At 34.1% G+C, this 21,510-nt stretch overlaps 2 protein-coding genes across 9 annotated transcripts in view; one reads left to right on the top strand and one right to left on the bottom strand.

The window, feature by feature from the left end:
- Positions 1-14,691, top strand: part of PGM3 (phosphoglucomutase 3) — a 30,835-nt gene extending 16,144 nt beyond the window's left edge. Inside the window, exons 5-13 of the mRNA XM_074187079.1 lie at positions 958-1,091; positions 2,474-2,669; positions 4,264-4,421; positions 4,998-5,081; positions 5,423-5,521; positions 6,732-6,848; positions 7,370-7,492; positions 8,205-8,378; positions 8,892-14,691. Coding sequence (XP_074043180.1) covers positions 958-1,091; positions 2,474-2,669; positions 4,264-4,421; positions 4,998-5,081; positions 5,423-5,521; positions 6,732-6,848; positions 7,370-7,492; positions 8,205-8,378; positions 8,892-8,981 — 1,175 coding nt within the window. The 3' untranslated portion in view covers positions 8,982-14,691. The remainder of the gene's footprint in view (positions 1-957; positions 1,092-2,473; positions 2,670-4,263; positions 4,422-4,997; positions 5,082-5,422; positions 5,522-6,731; positions 6,849-7,369; positions 7,493-8,204; positions 8,379-8,891) is intronic.
- The window catches only part of DOP1A (DOP1 leucine zipper like protein A), a 107,586-nt gene continuing 96,167 nt past the window's right edge, over positions 10,092-21,510 (bottom strand). For 5 of the 8 annotated variants that reach the window (XM_074237392.1, XM_074237394.1, XM_074187077.1 and 2 more), the window contains 10 exons: positions 20,960-21,069; positions 20,312-20,461; positions 20,111-20,172; positions 18,689-18,841; positions 17,598-17,734; positions 16,952-17,007; positions 16,023-16,187; positions 14,808-14,937; positions 12,407-12,466; positions 10,092-10,711 (listed from right to left, as the gene is read on the bottom strand). In XM_074237392.1, the coding sequence (XP_074093493.1) occupies positions 10,406-10,711; positions 12,407-12,466; positions 14,808-14,937; positions 16,023-16,187; positions 16,952-17,007; positions 17,598-17,734; positions 18,689-18,841; positions 20,111-20,172; positions 20,312-20,461; positions 20,960-21,069 (1,329 nt within the window). In that variant the 3' untranslated portion in view covers positions 10,092-10,405. Of the gene's footprint in view, positions 10,712-12,300; positions 12,467-14,807; positions 14,938-16,022; positions 16,188-16,951; positions 17,008-17,597; positions 17,735-18,688; positions 18,842-20,110; positions 20,173-20,311; positions 20,462-20,959; positions 21,070-21,510 lie in introns of all 8 variants that reach the window. The other 3 variants (XM_074237395.1, XM_074187076.1, XR_012468479.1) reach the window with 2 other exon arrangements.

Raw genomic sequence — 21,510 nt, 5'->3', positions numbered from 1 at the left:
GTGTAGACCTAACTGTGGTGTTTTCTTAATTCCAAACCTCCAATGGTTTTCCATTTTCCAAAAAAATATTAATAATCAGACATTTGAGGCCCTCCAGTCTGGTTCCAACCTGTATTTTCTACTCTTTATTACCTCTCATCATCCTTCATGTTCTACCTACCACTACATTCCTGCCAAAATGGTCTACTATATGTTGCCCAAACTTAACACTGTTTCCCATACTTAGATCATTTGCCTCAGAATCCTTTCCTTCCTTCAAGGTTACCTCTTTTTTCTTTCTTTTTTTTAGGTTTTTGCAAGGCAAATGGGGTTAAGTGGCTTGCCCAAGGCCACACAGCTAGGTAATTATTAAGTGTCTGAGACTGGATTTGAACCCAGGTACTCCTGACTCCAGGGCTGGTGCTTTATCCACTGCACCACCTAGCCGCCCCCAAGGTTACCTCTTTATTGGAACTCTTCCTAATGATTACATTTTCCATTTCCCTTTCACTTCCCACCACCAAGTCCTTCTAAGTTGTTAGTCTTCTTTCCCCCTGTTGTTTTCCTTGTAGATATGTATCACTCCTTGAAAGAAGCGAGTACATCCTTCATTTTTTACTTTGTATGATGTCTTAGAGATAGTAGGTCCTTAGCATTGAAATGAATTTTTACTTTGGGGTAGGATATGAGAAATATAGGGATTGGTTAGCTGAGAAATGACTTATAATAAATCAATTTATTGCTTACAGTGAAACTTCAGTTACACTTAATTCTGTAAGACATGAGATTTTAATCAGTTTGAATTTAGGTAAAATGTAGTTAATTTGAAAATCAATTTGACTTGTTTCCTCTCTCCCTGGAGTTTTTTTTTTTTTAAAGAATTGAATTGGTTGGTTGTTTGGATCTTCCCTAGTCTTTATTTTTTCTTTTTTTTTTTCATTTAATTAAGATATGTAGTAATTGACTCTTTCATGGCAGATTATGGCTTAGTAACAACACCTCAGCTTCACTACCTGGTGTGCTGTCAAAATACTAATGGGCAGTATGGGAAGGCTACTATAGAAGGCTACTACCAGAAACTCTCCAAGGCCTTTGTGGACCTTACAAAACAGGTGAAAACCTCTTTAAAAATGTGTTTTAAAATTTGACTTTGAACAAATTGAAAAGTCATTGATCAAATGACTAGTTCTGTCACAAAAGTATTTGAATTGTATACTTTAATTGGATAGGTCACCGACTCTTTTCTAACCTCCTTATATCTAAGGGTAACAGTTTATATGTGTGTGGCTGTATCTATACACATAGATGTATATATATGTATTTGTGATTTAAAAAAACTGAATTGGCTAGGTGTGGTACACACCTGTAATTCTAGCTGCCGGAAAGATAGCTATTGAGACTGGAAGTTCTGCACTGCAGTGGACTATGCAGATCATGTGTGCAAACTAAGTCCAGCATCAGTGTGATGAGCAACAAGGAGCAGGTAGCTCCTGATGGAGCAGGCCAAAGTGTCTTGTACTAAGCAAAGTGGGATTGGCTTGTGAGTAGCCCCTGTACTTTCGGCCTAGGTAAAACACTCTTTTAAAAAAACAAAATAAAAATGCTTATGAACCACCCAAAGTTGGAATGAGTAAAACTGGCAAGAAACTGAATCAGAACTACTTGACCAATATGGCTAAATGTTTGCAGACATTCAGGTTTGAAGGCCAAAGTATGCTGTGCTGTATTATTGTTGTTTATTTTTTATAATGGTATCTCAGATAACTGATTTTTAACTCATAACCTTTAATAGCAAAATGAATTATGGAACTTTAAAAAAAACTTTATTGATGTCTTTTAGTTTTTACAATATTTCTTTTTTTGGTTACTGTTTTTGCAAGGCAGTGGGGTTAATTGACTTGTCCAAGGTCACATAGCTAGGTAATTTTTAAGTGTATGAGGCCAAATTTGAACTCGGGTCCTCCTGACTCCAGGGCTAGTGCTTTGTCCACTGCCCTTTACATTATTTTTGATAATTTTTCTAATTCCTCATTACCTTCTTCTTGTCCATTTCATGCTTCCCTCTGTAACAAAGGAGAAAATAGTTTAGTAAAAACCAAAACACTGACTCCATTTAACAGTGTATGCAACATTCCATGGCCCTAGTGTATACTTCTCTAATGAATGGAAGTAGGTAGGGACTTTTCTTTTTTCCAGAGTAGAATTAGTTATTACATCTAAGCCATCTCCTATGTAAAAACTGATGCCAAATATAATAGATTTCTAGGCCAAATTAAATCAATGAAGCTGTTCAAACTATCATGCTTAACTGGATTTACTTTTGATGTTTTTTGGTTTTTACAATTAATAACATTTTTTTGGTGAGACCCCACTAAAAACTATCAGGATATCTCTTTTGGATTAAATTCTTCAGAAGATTATTGAAGGACACAAACTGTATTTTTGGCTTTTTATGTCATTTTATCTCCTCTACAAATTTTTTATTCTTTTTAAGACTTTTAGCAGCGGTGATGAATACAGAACTTTGAAAATCGACTGTGCAAGTGGTATAGGAGCCTTAAAATTGAAGGAAATGGAATGCTATCTTCCACGGGAACTGTCTCTGCACCTCTTTAATGATGGAACCAAAGGGAAACTCAATCACTTGTGTGGGGCTGACTTTGTGAAAAGTCATCAGAAACCTCCACTGGGTATGTAGTATTGATCATATAAAAATTTGATCCTTAACAAGTGAGAGAGAGCTGGAAAGTGACGTGTGTGTGTGTGTGTGTGTGTGTGTGTGTGTATAAAAGCTGAGACCTTTAGAAATTTAGCAACTTAATTTCTCCAAGTTTCCATATGAAAATAACAGCCGTATTGGGTCTTTGATCCAAACCTTCTTACTTACACTATCTTATTCTGCCTAGTAAGTCAGGTAAACTTTAGCTGAAATTCAGATTACTTTTATTACTTTTATTTTAGATGTCTGTGTTGTCAAAAAATTTTTATTTTAAATGAGTTTTCAAAACATGGTAATATTGGTTGGTATTCACTTTTTCATTAAGTCTTTGTCAGTTTAATACCTCTGTAGTACTTAGTTTTTCTAAGGGATCCAAGTCAACTATGTGTTAAGTGAGAATAGAGAAAAATCTTTAATAATAATTTTGAGAGCAGTAGTCATTGTTTCTGGTACTTGAGTAATCAATACTTTTAATTGGCAACTCCCATCATCTGTGGATTTAATTATACAGATAACTTCTAGGCAATAGTCTAAACCTGGGGATACAACAAAAGACCTCTCTACCCTCAAGGAGCTTTATATTCTAACATGTTGTATCAGCTTGGAGTGGATTGTCTTTGATTCCTGTTATAGTCATTTTGTGACAAAGGCATTCTGCTGCCATTGATTTCTCAAAAAGTAGTAGAGAGAATATTGGCTGTAGCATCTGGAAGACCTAGTCCTTACTAGCTTTGTGACCCTGGTCAAGTCTTTTAACCTCTTTCAGACTTGTATGCAGACTCATATTCAGACTTCATATACAGAAATGGAAAAAAATTAGCTCATAGGTGTTTAGGATTAAATAATAAATCTAAATTACTTTAAAAGTACTGTGTAAATATCAGCTATTAGTGATTTGAAATTATAAGTAGTAATAGATTATCTTAAAAATTGCTGTTTCTGTACATAAATTAAAGCACTCGGCCTCTCTCTTTATACAATTCTGGTCATTATGCATATTAGTTGGAGAAGCTTCCAAATTAATTGATAGAATAATTGACCTAAGTTTTATGTACTAAGTTTAGTTAACGCTAAATTAAGCCATAAAATTTATTATGTAAATCATAAGCAAAAATTGTGATCCTTTAAACTTTATTAAAAATTTCTAGGGAATTGTTGAAAGTGCTCAAAAGACTCAAATTTTTTTAGCATAGACCTTGATTCTTAGAACATATCTTAGTATTATAATAAACTCTGGACAACAAATTGTCCATTTGTAATTAGCAATATTTGGTTTAAATTTCAGTGTAACAGGAACTTTTTGCTTCTGAATGTTATAATTTTATTTGTGAAGACTATTAAAATTTGTATTTGAAGTCTGCTTGTTAAAAAAAAAAATCCCCCTTTCATGAAATGGCAGCAACAAATCATCTAGGGAAAGGTCTTTTGGAGATCATGGCTTTCATTAAGCAATCAGATCATGAACACAATCTACATGTCTTCCAGGGAATTTTTTTCCCATGATGATTTCAATTTTTATAATTATAAGATTCAGACAACTATATTTTAAATTGTTCTGCTTCCAGGAATAGAAGCTAAGCCTTATGAGAGATGTTGTTCCTTTGATGGAGATGCAGACAGAATTGTTTACTATTATAATGATGCTGATGGTCACTTCCATCTTATAGATGGAGACAAAATCGCAACTCTGATAAGCAGCTTTCTTAAAGAACTCCTCTTGGAGGTAGGATGGCATTTATGGGTCTCAACAGTGAAACAGTTCTTCATATTTTATTTGCATGAAAATGTTAATTTTTGTGCCTAAAAAAGCTTAAGGTTTTGTGTGTTGTCAAACGAAGTGGTACTTTTAATTTTTTGATACTAGGGACATTTTAAACATTGAACTTTTTCATCTTTGGAAACAGAAAATAACTATCTTTGAGATTTGGAATTTGGGACAAAATGTCTATCGTAACTACATGCTTTCCAGAACCTTAAACTAACCTAACCCTTGAATTTTTTTTTTTAGGAAGCTTATTTAAGACTGAACTTAAAATGTTCTTTCTACTTTTGTTTTAAAGCAATCAAATTATGTCTCCTTTAATAAAATACTATCAATGAAAATCCAAACTGACAAAATTAATCAGGGAATGATTATTTCTATTATGTAAACTTTCCAAATTACAAAAGGATTTATAACTGAATTGCTTTGAACTCCCAAAAAAGATTTAAGGATTTTGCCTTCTGCTTATTTTTACACCTATAACTTGTTCTGGGTTTAAAAACAAAAAGTTAAGTGTCATGGTTTGGATTTGTTTAGGTTGAAGCAAATTTGAAGATGGGTGTTGTACAAACAGCATATGCTAATGGGAGTTCAACACAGTATCTAGAAGAAACCATGAAGGTATTACTTTGTGACTTTTTTTTGATAATTGCTCTTATTGATAAAAACAAGTGGTTTTTAAAGAAAACATTTATCTCATTTCTTAGGAAAGTTTTTCTCCTTTTTGAAAGCTTGGAAGTAATGTTTATTATTTTTGATATTATTTTCTACTGTATTATTGAAATGACTCTCTAGTGCCTTTGTTGCCAGTTGCCTTCCTTCTAAGAGACTTATGGGTCCTAGTCAATTTTAATTAATGATAAGCAGTGCCTACTTTGTCTCTCCAACTCCCCACTTTTAATCTTCTTTCAGAAATTACTGTCACCAGATCAAGATTTTGTTTTTTTCCTTCCTATTGATAGGTACCTGTTGAGTGTACCAAAACAGGAGTAAAATATTTGCACCACAAAGCTCAAGAATTTGATATAGGAGTTTATTTTGAAGCAAATGGCCATGGCACAGTAAGTTTTCTCTAAAAAATGACTTTTAGAATTTTTAGCTGGTATTTTAGCTCTTATTATGGATTTTGTGCTTTCATCAGTGTAGAATTCCTTTTACCAATGCAGATCAGTTAATTCTCTCTAACTGAAGAATCAGTTTTCCCTGAGTCACTGAGAGGTTAAGAGACACACAGTGTCAAGAGGCAGGACTTTAACTGAGGTCTTAGCCAGTTCTCTTAAGTAACAACACTGACTACTTCTATATATGATTGTATTTTTTTCAAGAGTCACCAAGATTTTGGCTAAGTCATAAGCAGAAGTTTTTATCAAATACTTGTGTAATAACTGTTTAATAATATAAAATTAGTATACAAACCTAAAATATTTGCCTAACAGTATTTACCATATCATTCTAAAGTTTAAAACAACATGTAAAAGATAAGGCACAGCAATCTACTAATGGATACTTCTGTTTCTCATTTTGTGTGAATGCCTTTTTTTCTATATATACTCAAAAACAAATTTTAAGGACTGAATGTAAAATGAAATAATCTGTTATGATTATTACAATTCTGTCCTTCCCTCCTACCCTGCCTCACACATTTTTTTATGAAATCACTAAAAATTAGATATTGAGTACTGAAAAAAATTATCACAATAATCTAGGAAGCTGGTAGTCATCATTGATCTTTGTAATAGGTAAAATATATGCAATTTCAGTAGCACATGTGATGAAATTGGCCATTTAATATGACTTTTATTGTTCATGATGTTAAAAGCTTCATATCAAATTCACCATTGCCAGAGGCTATCAACCTCATATATGCTGTACCTAGGTTGTCAGATTTACCTGAAGCTTTCTTTTTTCACAGTAATTTTAATGAAGCAGTTGGGTCATTCTTCTTTTCTTTTCCCCTTTCCTTTGAATTTGAATTTGACTATCTTAAGAAACCACAGTTGGGCAGAAGATTGGTAGGTAGAAAAGTAGGCAGCACTTAAATTATTTAAGTTCTCTTTCTGCCTTCTTAAAAAAAACTCTTTGTGCTCATTTCCTATCCTAATTTCCAGTGTTACTTTATTAAATGACAGTGTCAGGAACACCATTACTTATAGTGTCCTTGACACTAACCCATTGTCTTTAGCTTTATGATGGGAATATGAGGGTAGTAAAGAGTTTGATGTGATACTATTTAGTGGAGATTATCATTGTGATTTCATGATTTCATTTCAGGTACTTTTTAGTAAGGCTGCTGAAATGAAAATAAGGCAACTGGCAAAAGAAGAAACAAATGAAAAAAAAAGAAAAGCTGCAGTGATGCTTGAAAATATTATTGACTTGATTAATCAGGTAAGAATTAAAATACATTGTTTAAAAATGTTCCTGGTCACACAGTGGTTGGCTTCTTGGAATGTTTATCTATAGAGTATTGGAAGTTTAGAAGCAGGCTGTAACAAGACTAAGAATGGAGGGAATCTGGTGATATTTTAGGTCTTTAGGAAATAGTCCATTTCAGTGTACATCCTCACCCTAAGATACCCAGCTTCTAACTCTTCTATGGAAATCAGACAAACGTGTTCATTCAAACATGTACTATTTTATCGCCAGAATGGAATGCAGTCACATATATGGCATCATTAATACCATGCCTTTCATTTAGCAGTTTAGAGGAATAATTTGAGAGCTGTTTATAAAGTAACATTTAGTCTTTTGTGTAACATTTTTAAAGTTTAAAGAGGGACAGTTTTGTGAAAGAAAAGCTCACAATTATTGTTATTGAGAAGAATGATTAGAAGAAATGTGCTATAGTTTTGTCACAGTGACCCAGAGGAATTTCTTTTGTCTCTTGATAATTTCTTTTCATTCTGCAGACAGTTGGTGATGCCATTTCAGACATGCTATTAGTTGAAGCAATCTTGGCTCTAAAAGGCCTATCAATACAACAGTGGGATGCCATTTATACTGATCTTCCAAATCGACAACTTAAAGTCACGGTGAGAGATCTCCTTTAAAAGCTACTGAAGCCAAACTCTCAGATGTGATATTATTTTTATTGGATGTGTCTTCATTTCAATGAAGTATATTTGTTTTTAACATCTCCTTTGTTGATTATGGATAGAACACTGGACCTAGAATCAGGAACACCTGAGCAAATGCAGTTTAATCCTGCTTGTCTCAGTCTTCTTACCTGTCAAATGAGCTGGAGAAGGAAACGGCAAACCACTGCATTCATTATCTTTGCCAAGAAAACCCCATATGAGGTTATGGAAAGTTAGAAAAGACTGAGCAACTAAAAATTATGAATAGACTTTAGGAGGCTTCAAGGTGTTAACTGATAAGTTATCTTTTAGAAATGAAAAGATTATTTAATAACAAAAGATATAGAATTTTTTAAGTTATTCAGAATTTTATATATATATAATGTTTCTTTTTACTTATAAAATCTATCAACATTTTCTAACTTATTGCCTTACTAAAGTAGAGGAAGTCTTGAAATTAGTTTATACAAAATGTCAAAAGTTGAAACTCTCAAATAGTGATATAGCATATGCTAAAATGGAATGGAATACAGATCAAATAGTATATAGATGATGTTTTAAGACTGGTATTTTGCAGAGTTCTTTTTTGGACTTCAATTTGGATGATTAATAAAAAAGTAAAAGATGAGTTAACAATGAATTAAGACAATTTTTCCTCATGTGTTAGGTTGCAGATAGGCGAGTAATTGATACCACAGATGCTGAGAGACGAGCAGTTACACCTGTAGGACTACAAGATGTAATTGATGAACTGGTGAAGAAGTATAGGTTCTCACGAGCTTTTGTCAGGCCATCTGGAACAGAAGATGTCGTCAGAGTATATGCAGAAGCAGATTCACAGGTAGCATTTGGATTATAATTACCAGTTCTTATTTATAGGGTGCATTATAAAATTTCTTCCACATTACTGTTTTTGGGATAGGACAGAGAGGCTTCAGTCACCTGGTATAGTTTACTACCAAATCTGTAATATTTAAACTGGGGTTATTTTCTAGAAACCCCACCGTTGTCTGACTCCATTAAGTATGGTTGTACTTAAGAACATTCCAAGTACATCAAGGCACTAAAGCAGAAAACTTAAGGGGATAAGCTGAGGATTTATCTAATGGGTGAAAGCCTTAGGCTTTATTCTAAGTTTATAAATAGCAAGTAATTTAAACACATGCTTTGTTTGATGGTAAAGGTTCGTAAATATTTTGGTTACTAAAGAAGGAACACATTCTAATCAAGTTGTTAAAGCAAATCAATGACTTTGACCAAACAAGATTCATTAACTTTCAAAGTTAAAAATGAGCAAGTAGCAAGTATTAAAATACTTACATATTCTTTCACTTATTTTTAAAATAATTCACAGGAAAATGCAGATAGACTTGCAAAGGAAGTAAGCTTGGCAGTATTTCAGCTGGCTGGAGGAGTAGGAGAAAGACCGAATCCAAGTTTCTGAAGGAATGTATACGGACTTTTTAAAAAGTATGAAATAAAAATAAGTGCCATTAAAGGTAATGATGATTTGTAACAAGGAAAATTTTTAATTAATTTACGATCAAATGAAGTAAAAAAAATATTTCTTTAGTTTTCAAAATAAAATACTAAATTTGATTATTTTGACCTAATCTAAAATTATATTTTAAGTAGTAAATAAAACTAATCTGAAAAATGTTACTGTTCCATTATTAAACACTGAATATGTGATGGTCCCATTATTAATGGGGACAACTTACCTAGTTGCAGAGCACAAAATAGAGAAATGGATGGTTAGTTAATGTACTGGGAAAAGGTACTTGAGGGTCGGCTAGGTGGCGCAGTGGATAGAGCACCTGCTCTGGAGTCAGGAGTACTTGAGTTCAAATCTGGCCTCAGGCACTTAATAGTGACCTAGCTGTGTGGCCTTGGGCAAGCCACTTAACCCCATTGCCTTGCAAAAACCGTTTTTAAAAAAAAAAGGTACCTGAGATAACTTTTTTTAAATTATGTGGAAAACTGAGATAACTTTTTTGAATTGTGTGGAAAACTTATGGATGTTCGTTTTAGATTCTTGTAAAAAAAAAGCTATGGTAATGATTATTTTGAAAAATTCTATTCTGTGAATAGAATTCTAAAAATGAAAAAAACAAAGAGGGATGGTATTAGACACAAGTTACTAAATTCTAAGTGATCACTTCTTTGAAAAAAGGCTGTTTATACCTGCAGTATAAAATTCTGAATGCATTCTATACAGAAATTAAATGTTTTGATTGTGTCTTAATACTTACCATATAGTAATGCTGCCTAGTAACTAAGGTAGCTCAGAAACTGGATTATGTGTGTGTGTGTGTGTGTGTGTATGTGTGCGTGTATTTGTTGCCAATACCAGCTAAGAAATTAATTATTGTGATGGTTAGGAGCAAGGTTAGTGCCATTTAGACTAGGCTCACCCTGAACACTTCCCACTTAACTTAAAAAGCTAATGGAATAAACTCAGTCTCCTTCAAGGTTCAACTTTTTAGTAGAAAAACACTGTTAAGGAAACAACTGATCCAAGTCATTTTAGATAAATAAAGCCTGAAACAAATAGGAAAAATGTGCAATTTGTATTTTGCAGAAGACAGAACTCTCAAGACAGTAAACAAGTGCACTGTGTGTGTGTGTATATACACATATATATATAGAGAGAGAGAAATTTCTCTGGCACCATAATCAATATGAGCCAACGATATTTAACCGTGATTCAGGCCACATTCAGAACATTTGCTCTTATATACAAATTTTGAAATTAAATACAACCTGAAGTGTGTTGTTACATACAAATAAAAGAAAAACTATACAACGCAGAAAGATTTCTTTTAAACCATTACATTTAACTTGAAGATTAGTACCATTTCCAGTGAGTCAAGTTTTTATCACCCCTTCCAGAAAATCCTTCTCTATCATTTCTTCAATTTTTTGCCTGGCTTTGCTGGAAAACATTTTGTTATTCTCCATTTTAATGTCCTTATTAGGGAAGGAGTTTGGGTAGAGGACAGGGCTCCCTGAGTGTCCCACACATCTGCTTGTGACTTTGCTATTGAAGACTTGGCTGAGCACATTGAAGAATGGCAGGAGCTGCTCAATATTACGCACAGTGTAGATGGTTAGTAACAAATGTCCTGGTTCCCAACTTAACGTTCTCCCTGAGTTGTCTTCCTCTGGGTTTTTCTGTAGAAACAAAAAGGGGATTGTCATCTAATGGATGAAATACACTACACATCCCCAAGCAGTTGCCGAATTCTATTCCTAGTTCAAGTACAGTCCCTCTCCTCTCCACCATACTGCAATTCCCCTACCTCATGCTCCTGTTACTATTGTCTGTAAGGTACTGTGCTATACTCAAAAATTTCAAATTATGATCTTGCCATTCAAAGCCAGGATCAAAATCCCCTACTTTCCATCATTTGCAAAAGCCTCCTTTCCTGAAGATGCAATTGAAGATGCAATCAGTTGAGATTATCTTCTAAAAACTTAAGAAGTCAATTAGTATTAACTTGTACTGAGCTTTATGAAACACTTCTACTGCACCCTGCCTCAGATTAACAAAGGGATTTTTTTTACTTGTAGTTTATATCACAGTTTAGCCACTTGTTTAATCTACAATATCTAAAAGTGAAGACTGAGAAATAGTCATTTTCATTTGAAAAAAATCAATTCCCTTCTCACCCAAGAGATGGAAATGATCCAGAGTAGAGACACTGTTAAGTGAAGAGGGGTAAAAAAAACTGTTTATACCACAGTTTCATGTGGGGGAATGCAAACAAAAGTGAGGAGAGCAGAAATCTTCGGCCTCTATACACGAGACCCTAAGATTCTACTAAACATTATAAACAGGAAATTGACCTTTGGAGATAACCTCAAAACTCAAAAGACAGTATGAACAAAGAATGAGAAGAGTCTTACAGCTCAGTAAGAAGACAGAAGTAGAGAACCAAACAAATGTTTAAACAGTTTGAGTTATAGGTATGAAAATCAGAACAAACAGTGAAATAAGGAAAAAAAAATGTTGCCAAGTGAGACTGAGGAAGGGGAACTGTCATGCTTCTATCTGTAAGACAGGCACAATTTTTAAATTTCCTAGATCAGATGTTTATTGGGATGCTTTCTACCTTTTGCCCATAAGGAATGCTTTAACACTACTACTTTTCTGATGGAGAAGACACACAAAAGAGCTTTACTATTCTTTTGCACTGTTTTAAAAAGTGCTTTATAATGACAATCAAGGAGGTTTGAGATGGGTGTTAAAGTTAAGGTTATTGTGTACTTAGGATAAGAAGAAAAGATGAATAGTTGTAGTCATAATCACATACTTATTTGCAAACTGCAATCTTGAAATTTTTTTCAGTGATGCCAGAAAATCTTTAAGAATGAAAACTATTTAGAGAAACAATATGAACAATCTGTCATAAAAATTAACATTTGTTCTGGGATTCTATTTGCTGTCTTGAAAAGCAGTGAAAACTAATGTTTTAATGAGTTATATTACTATTATTGAACCTTTAGCCCCAAACCAAACAACTAATAAACATGAGGTGCACAGAATCAGAAAGCATTTTTGTGCTTGATTAGTGATTTTTAATGTCTCTTTAACAGTTTAAAAAAAAAAGGTTGACTTGAATTATCATTCAAAAGAAACTGCTCTTATTCAAGTTTCCTCAGTTAACCCATAAAAATGGAGAAGAACTTAGGCCCATCTCTTTGCCTTCATCAAAATAGCCTGCACTTAGTCTCTGAAGAAAACCTTCCTCCCTGTTTACCTCTCTTGGACTTGCTGAAATCCAGACCTGGGTATGGCTGTGAGTATCTGGTCCTGATGTGGCAGCTTTTGCTGCCATATCACAAGCATCAAAGAGCCACCCTCACCTGATGCTTGGCCATCTCCAATCCCTCCAAAATCACTGTCTTAAAGTTCTCCTCCTTGTCCTGCGGAAGGAAAGAGGAAAACTCACAGCCTTTGTTGCAATTCAAAGTATGTTTGGCCATGAAGACCCTGTGGTTTGTAAACTAGATGAGATGAGAAGATTTCACCAAACAATTTTCTTATTCCTTAGATATGGTTTGGGCAACAGGCTAGCAAGTCATCCCTTAAATATGATCTAATTAATTGCGAGAGATAATATAAAGTGTGCCTGAATGCCAAATATATCACACTGGTAACTTATTGGCAAGAAAATCTACTTACATTTCTAGAGGTCATATCACAAGTAAAGGAATTCTCTTAGTAATTAAAATTTCCTAAAAGGCTATCAGAATCATCTAGCCCTTCTCAAACTCAAACCTTTCAACCCTAGCACACTGTGCTAGGGAAAAAAACAATTACATGGGCTAAATGGTACCTTTTTAGCAATCATTTTTCCATTTTCATATGGTAAGAATGTAGCTTGGAGCTGCTGTCTGAATATGGGCCTCCAAAAGACAAGAACTTTTTAAATGAATATGCTATAAACTAGAATTTATAATAGTGCAGTATTTCTCACAAGTAGTCTATTAAGAAAGAATTTGGGGATTAAGAGAAGACATTTTTTAACATTCAAAAAATGACAGGTTTACAGGACACCATTAACATTTTATCTCATTGGCTTTTGAGCCAAGGATTATATTTTATTGGTCAAAATAAAATTATTGAACTTGACAAAACCCAAAGGACACATTACATATTGGAGGGAAAAAAAATCCTATAGTAGTATTTATTCTTAAGAGAGTAGTCCTTTTTTTTTTTAATTTTTAAAAATCCAGACTGATTTCATTGGTGTTAATGAGGAAATGCCTCCCCAGCGCAGAACAGCAATGGCTCTGCATCTTGGAGTTTTAGAAAATTGCCTAGAGGACTACAAGGTTCAGATGCCCACCCAGGGGCACTGCCAGGAGGTGCCACACATGGAGTCAGAAGCTCAGGTCACCCTGACATCAAGTCATGATTCTCGAGACCGGCTCTTAACCATTCTATTACCTCACCCCTCCTGCGCTTTTCTATGTCTGAAATTCTTCAAGTGTATATGGTCACAAAATCTAGTTTGTGCACTGAGCAGAATACCTGCTGACTTACAGGGTATTGTTATTTCCATCATCCTTTATTTTAGTCATGATACTGCATTATTTTAGCAAATAATAACATTCAAAACACTTAACCAAAATAAAAATTTAGAATATATTTCCCACATTAATCTTTTTGAAAAAAATTTCATAAATTTTAGATAGTTGTGTCTGAGAGAACTTTTCCAGTACCCAAATCTACATTCCACACTCCATTCCCAGCCCAAAATATACCTTGATACCAGTTTTATATGTTCCCTGGCCATTTATTTAGGATGCATACTATTTGGTTCTTCTAACTAATATACTTGTGTTTTCCAATATATTTTCATTTTGAAATGCAATTTTAAAAAATGGCATGAAATGATAAATGTATATTCAGTCAATCCTTATTAAAAGTTCGAGATACCTTTCTTCAAAGAAATGTCACCATTATAGGGCTGTCATGAATTTAAAATTAATATTAGTAGAATATTATGGAATTTGTTTCATTATTTTTAAAGTTCCCTGTCCTTGATCTAATTACATGTAAGAATAAAACAATGAAAATGATTATATCCTACCAGGATTATTCGAACTCTGTGTGTGAAAATGCAGACAAATAATTCTTTTGCTATTTTTTGAAGATGAAACTGGTTTGTTTACCACAAATGTTAGCTGGCTTTACTCAATTTGTCAACCCCCCCCCAAACCAAGAATCAACTATCATTTTCAAAGCAGGAAAAAAATCAGCCCTCAGGCTATTTATCATTTCAGTTTATTACAGTTTTCTTTGATAAGGCAGAAATAATAATTGAGATGGTCTCTAGTGATCTCTTACAGTATTTCTTAATTTTTAAATGTGTTTATAGTCTGATAGGCAAGCTCTACCACAATATCACCTTATTAATTAAAAGACCAATACTCCTTCCTCTGTCTTTTTGTTAATAACTGGGCTAGGTTTACCCATACATACAAAAGATAGTTTTGTACTCTGACAATATTGCTTGACTTGGGGAATAAACATATTGATAAGGCACTCAGTAAATCTATTAAAGCCATCAGTTGCTACCATACTATTCTGCTTTTAGGCCACACTTGCTCCCTGTCCCTAAAATCTTTAATCTGACCTGTTAACACTGGAGAACAATTTATGATGTACATTTTTTTGAATATATACCTATCCATTTTTTCCATTTATAATTAATGTAAAATTACAGAATTCAAAACTAGAACAACAACAAAAAGTTACCTTCACCCTTTTCCGGAGGAGTTTTGCTAGTCGGACCACATAAGGTTTAAATTCCCGTTGATGTGTACCCTGTCTTCTAACTTCCAAACCAGAATCATCTGAGGCTTCTGGAATGAAGGCCCAGCGATACCTGTTCATAAAAGAACAATGGAAAAAATCAACAACTCATTTCTAACTTTAAGGCTTAAAAGTATTCCTTCCCAAGAGCCCTGTGCTATTTTAACTCTTTTCTTTTCACAATTTAGGAATAGACCCAGTAAGATTAAATCATTGGCCATAGTTTTAAGGAAAATAATAAAGGTATGATTCAAACCCATGTATGAATTTAGTACGCTTTGTACTACAGTGCTTCCCTCTCCCAGCCTCAAATTCATCTCAGGTTCTTAATGGGGTTTTTTTTGGTCTTATAGACTAAACTGGCAATCTGGTGAAACTTATGGGCTTCTTTTCAGAATAATGTTTCTAATGTATAAAATAAAATACTTAGGATTACAAAGAAAACCAATTATACTGAAATAGTTGTCAAAATATTTAAAATTAGGGGGAAAAAATTGGGCCCAGGTTTAGATGTTTATTCAAAAGCATGTAGTAGACTTACTGACTCCCTGGCGAAAAAGTTCCCAAAAAGGATTAGGAAATTTTTTATCTGCTCATTATTCTAAAGTCTACTTATTAAAAGGATTATTAGTTTCAAACACACCTTTGGTCTGGAGATCAAAGTCCACCACAGAGAACTACAGCTCTACTACAGTTAAACATTCCTTGAGTTTCAGATAATCAAATAGATACCATCATTAAAGAAGTTATTTTTGAAGAATTTATACTCTTTCAAAAAGAGTAATTACTAATCAACACATTTTCGGTCCCTTACATACAAAACACTACATAGAGGAGTTTATTTTTCAATCTGCTCACCTTTATATAATCACACACATAAAATAATATATAAATTACAATACTAACAAACATTCATTAGATCCCTCCTCTCTGCCCTAGGTATTGTGCAGCCACTGGGGATACAAAAAGCCAAGTAAAACATTTCTTGTCCAGAAGATAGTTTATATTCTACTCAGGGGGGGTGGGGTGGGGGAAGAAGGAAAAGGAACTTTTTAGAATGAAAATAAGCTACTAGGATCAAGATTTCAATTTATATATCAAATATTTTTCAGAAAGTCTTATAAGGGAGAAAAGTAAATATATTCTGCTTTTACTTACATCTGAAACTGAGGAAGATTTTCAGATGGCAATGCCAGAGCCAAATCCAAAAATTTGCAGGCAGATAAGTAGAGGTTTAACCATCGCTGGCTGTTGTATGAAGTTGAAAAACCATTGCCTCCTGTGTACGTGGTCTCCAGACCAGCTACAGATGGTCCTGATGTTCTAAGTGAGGGAAGATTATAGTCACCAGCTGTATCATAACTGGTTCTTGGAAAAATCTTGCATTTGTATTTTGTTTAAAAAAATTTATTTATCCAAATCATGCAACAAAGCCAATAAAATAGTTATGGTGTCCAGCTACTGTTATTTGGCTTTACCAATAACAATCATAGCCCAGTGGATTCTGCTTTGCTCACCTCAATAGTTTTGTTATAACCTAAGAAATATGGAATTTATAAATGGCTATTATCATACATGCAAATACGTTAGGTATAAATTAGAAAGCCAAGAAAACAGGAGAATCTTTATTCTAGCTTGCTAAATATAGCTTAGGCAAGAAGGGTGGAATTAATTATAATAATAGAACACTTCTGGGAGATGGGACTAAACCTGCCATTTAGGCTGATATATTTTTATCATATAGTGATGTTTCCAAGGACATCTTTACTATCAATGGGATAGTAAAATTAGTAATGATGAAATGTAATAAAGCAGAATCATAGTACACTATTTAAGACTATCCTCATATACTTGAAACAGTTGAGGCATTAATTGTGATTATCTTAGATGGTCATAAAAGTTAGGGAGAACTATATTCAAGATATGACTATTTGTGAGCACTACTGGCATAAGAATTTACTTGGCATTATTTATTAAAAGGCAAGGAGAGTTCTGGACTTGTCAAAGGAAAAACCATATGTGATGTCTCTTATTTAGTAAAATTTAAGGTGATCTCAGGCAAATAAACTGAAAGTAACCACACCTACTTTGAAATATCTTCATCAGCACTGAGTTCCTGTTCCATTAGTAAAAATACCTGCACCTGAAGACCAAACAATCAAGTGAAAATGTTTTCAATTAGATGGTATCAAATCCTATTACTATAAAATTATTAGGCTTTAGGGTAAACATTTCCTAATGTTTAGGATAAATTTCCAAGGTCTTATCAATTACATTTTATTTTTTTCTATGCAAGAAGCTGCAATTGTTTTTTGAGTTTGGAAACAAAAATTGATGCTAGTTGCAACTAGATAGGCAAGTCATAAAAGTGGATTTTCTGCTGTTGGTACTGGGGAAAAGTGAACAAAGGAACAAGCATGATAAACATCAGAGTCAGGAGGAAAGAAAACCTACTTTTAGGGGGAAATGATAAGGAAATAAACATTTTAGCATAGAAACAAAAGATAAACTTGCTTCAGATGAGACTAAAAAACAATTACTTAGACATAGATCTAAAAGGTGACTAAAAAACAATAGTTATGCATTCTACTTAAGTATTAAATTCTTCAGAAATAGAGTTCCTCTGTAACCAGCAGTCACTGGCATGCCAAGTCTATCACTCCAAAAAGTGAAAGCATGATTATATAACTAGAGCTGGCTCTTTCTTTCTTGTAGCCTTCAAAACCGACTTACTAGTTCTGTGATCATCGTTGGCCAGAGTGAGGTAAGGTGCTGGGGAGACATTCTTAAAAGTAACACTCTGAAAAACAGGAAAACTTGAGAGTGAAGAGTGGGCACCTGAGGCAAACGGAGACTCTCTACCAATCTTTCTGAAAGAGAAAAGCAAAATAAAGAATGTCTTATTGCTGAATAATTCTGTTTATTATCACTCCTCCCACATATAATGTCCCCAATTGTTATTAAAGGCCTTATTTATCAAATGAAAAAAAAGGTTATGCATGGGCATAACTCTTACTGAAAGAGGAGAAAACCATGCCCTGGCAGGAAGACAACCTTCTCTGTCAAGATTGCATTGAACTTGATACCCACATTTAGTTCAGAGGCAGGTAACAAACCATCCTTTCTGCAAAGGCAGTTCAAAAGCAGAGAGGATTTTTCTTATGAGTCAGGAATATGTGAAGTATATAAACAGTAACATGTAGCCTCAATGAGCTGGCCCAGTGGTATGATAAAGAGGATACAAAGTTGATATTTCCTAGATGATTGTGGAGCCTAATAAATATTTATTTAATGAGAATGTCTTTGCAGATAGAATTTCCAAATTCTACAGTTGCAAACATTACTTGAATTCATTTTCATCCCCTCTGAATAACTGTAACAATCATAAACTTCAAAAATCACCAGCATCTTTTTATAACCAAAGATGCAAATCTCATATAAACCAAATGTCAATGAGATCGCAAAAGTAAGTAAACACATCCTTAATGCAATTCTATTAGACTGTCACAAGCAATTCTATTTCCCTCCCAATATGTTCCCCAAATCTTTTGACTTTAGTTTCATGGAGCAATTGTTTTTCTTTTGTATGTGTTAAGTTAATTTCATAGTCTTATAACCTGGGGAAATTTTTCTAAAAAGAAGAGTAAATTGGGGCAGCTAGGTGGCACAATGGCCCTGGAATCAGGAGAACCTGAATTCAAATCTGAACTCAGACACTTAGCTGTGTGACCTTGGGCAAGTCACTTAACTCCACTGCCTTTCAAAAAAAAGAATAGTAAATTACAAAAAGTAGGAGAGAAAAATAATGGTTTCCCACTAATTACCTTGTATATCTGGAAGGTATTTCTGATACTGGTCTATTTCACTGCTAAAAATAGCAAATGCTAATCTTTTTAAAAGCATGGCTCTCTGTTCTAGCTCCACATCCCTGTTGGCAAAGAGATTGAGTGAGCTGCTTTGAGCCACAGCTACTCGTGCTGAAAAAGAAAACATGCATAAGCACATTAAATGAAACAGGAACATAGATGCTTAAAATTACCTAACAATATAAGATGGGAGCCACAACGTGCAGGAAGAAGATAGAGGTTGGGGAGACAAAAATGGGCAAAAATCTACAAAAAAATAACTCAATGTCCAAAAGCAGGGGATATACTCAGATAAATGCAGGAACCACAATGAAGGAAGGCAAAATGAGTTGCTAGCAGAGGAAAATAAAGGATAAAACTAATTAATACTACTAGCAATACTTTGGATTTTGCAATGTTCTTTAGCCATTTGCCAAAGACCCCTAACATATATTCTCTTGTTTGATCCTCAGGGATTACAATTCTCTGCAGATAAGGAGCTGGGGACTAGTGCAAGTTTTTCTTGATTTCTAGTCCAGGGACCTTTTCACTAGTTGTTCCCAGTGAAAAGTAACAATAAAAACATTTAATAAGTAATAACATTCACATAGCTTTTAAAGCTTTCAAAGTATTTTACATAAATTATTCTTAAATAAGAACTAGTACACTCTCTATAAAGTAGGCACTTTATTTATTATCCCTTTCACAGGTTGAGGAAATTCAGACTGAAAAGTTAAGACTCCACAGTCCACAGTCCCAAAGCTAATAATTATCAGAGGCTTATTCAAAGCCCATCATACCTCTTCAAATATTAAATGATAATTGTTTTGGGGTGGCTAGGTGGCACAGTGGATAGAGCACTGGCCCTGGAGTCAGAAGGACCTGAGTTCAAATGTGGCCTCAGACACTTAATAATTACCTAGCTTGGGCAAGTTCCTTAACCCCATTGCCTTGCAAAAAAAAAAAAAAAAATGTTTTAAGTTAGTCTAATAGAGTACTGGACTTGGAGTCATAAAGACTCAGTTCAAGTCCTGCCTTAGACACCAGCTGTATGCCCCTCAACATTTCATTTAATCAAGCTCTAGACCTCAGTTTCTTTCTCTGTAAAACTAATATTGACAGTAATAAAATCAACTGTTGCGAGGATTAAATGAAGTAAAATATGTAAAGTGCCATATCAATGCTAGAACTATGATTGTAGGTACTGGCTTCCTTTTCTATTGGCAGAGAGACTGAGTGAGGTTAAGCCAGAACTGCATGTGCTCTGCAGGTCCATGTTGACTGACTAGCAGATAATATTTGTCATTCAATCTGATGGCTTCCATAGCTGAGGAGTGAAAAGTGAGGCCTGAGCACATGCAGGAAGGACATGACTCTATTCTGTCAGTCTATAATACTCACTCATTAAGTCTCTAAATGTAGTTTTATCATGTGTCATCAAGTTGTCCATAATTGCTCTCCAACTAAAAGAGACAAAGGTTAGAACATATATTAGTGAGAAAAGAGACATTCTGGAGGGTTGCACAGAAACTTCTGATTTGGTGGACTTGTTCTGACTAGGAAAAGTTCAGCATGGTTGATAAAAGGAAGGTTATGACTTACTGATTAACACAAGAGGCATCCATTTGGAAGAAACTGGAATCCATAAAGAGATCAAATGCTTCTTTTTTCCATGCTCTCCGAGTATACTGATAGCCACTAAGACTGCTAAGGAGCTGGACACAGGCCCGATAACTGGGGGCATTATGGGCACTTGAAAGGGGAAAAAAATACATGCAAGAATTATAGAGTTACTATTTAAGAAAATTTTGCAAAGAAATGAGAAACATTCCAATGCAAAACAAAGAGTAAATCTGGTTGCTAAAATCACAGTTCATGATAAATGGGAAAAAAGGGGAAGAGAATAAGTGCACCTTAGGTCCTACTATGGACCAGGTATTGTGCTCAGCACTCTCTTACACCTCTTAACATCAATTGCTGGGGCTGTTATTATCCCCAATTTAAAGTTGAGGAAACTGAGGCAGAGGGTCACACAGATGGTAAGTGTCTGAAGCTGGATTTAAACTTGAGTCTTCCTGATTCCAGGCCCAGAACTCTATCCACTGTGCTTCCCGCTGTTTTATATAATAAAAAATATGTCCATATTTTAATGAACAAAGCAAAGGTGGCCACAAATGTAAACAATTTGTTTATATTTTGTCAGAAAAAATTTTAAAATATTTATACCATATACTTCAAGAGTAATAGTACCTGTGATTTCGGAGGTAGGGCACAACATAATGCATAATATTTACAAGTAATGGAATTACTCTTTCTTTCTCATCACTGTAGAATACCATATCCAGAAGATGAGCTAGAACCTACAAAAAGAATCAGAAAAGTATGATCTTATGAGCTGAAACAAGTACTGCTGAACAGTGATAACTTCAGGTTCATAAGAAATCTGGTATTCTTAAGAATCCCTACCAACAACTTAAAGATCATGGGTTAAATGGCACTCCTGCATTCTTCCCTCTTCCCAAAGGAGGGAAGGACTTAAAACTTTTATTATTTTGCTTTTTACTCATCACAATTTTGTGAAAAGGTACAAGACAATCAGCCCAAGTTGAGATACTGGGAAACAGAAGCTTAGGAATGTGAAATGATCACAAACCAAGTGAGTAGGAACATAAAGACAGGGATAGACAATAAGATTGTTTTTTTTAAACAAGGTCAAGCCATTTGTAATATAAATACTATCATTTAAAAGAATTTTATTTATGAAAGAATACAATGAGTATGATTTAATAAAGTAAAACTAA

Source organism: Macrotis lagotis, chromosome 5, assembly GCF_037893015.1.
Source record: "Macrotis lagotis isolate mMagLag1 chromosome 5, bilby.v1.9.chrom.fasta, whole genome shotgun sequence".
NCBI lineage: Eukaryota > Metazoa > Chordata > Mammalia > Peramelemorphia > Peramelidae > Macrotis > Macrotis lagotis.
This window is presented reverse-complemented; position numbering and strand designations above follow the sequence as displayed.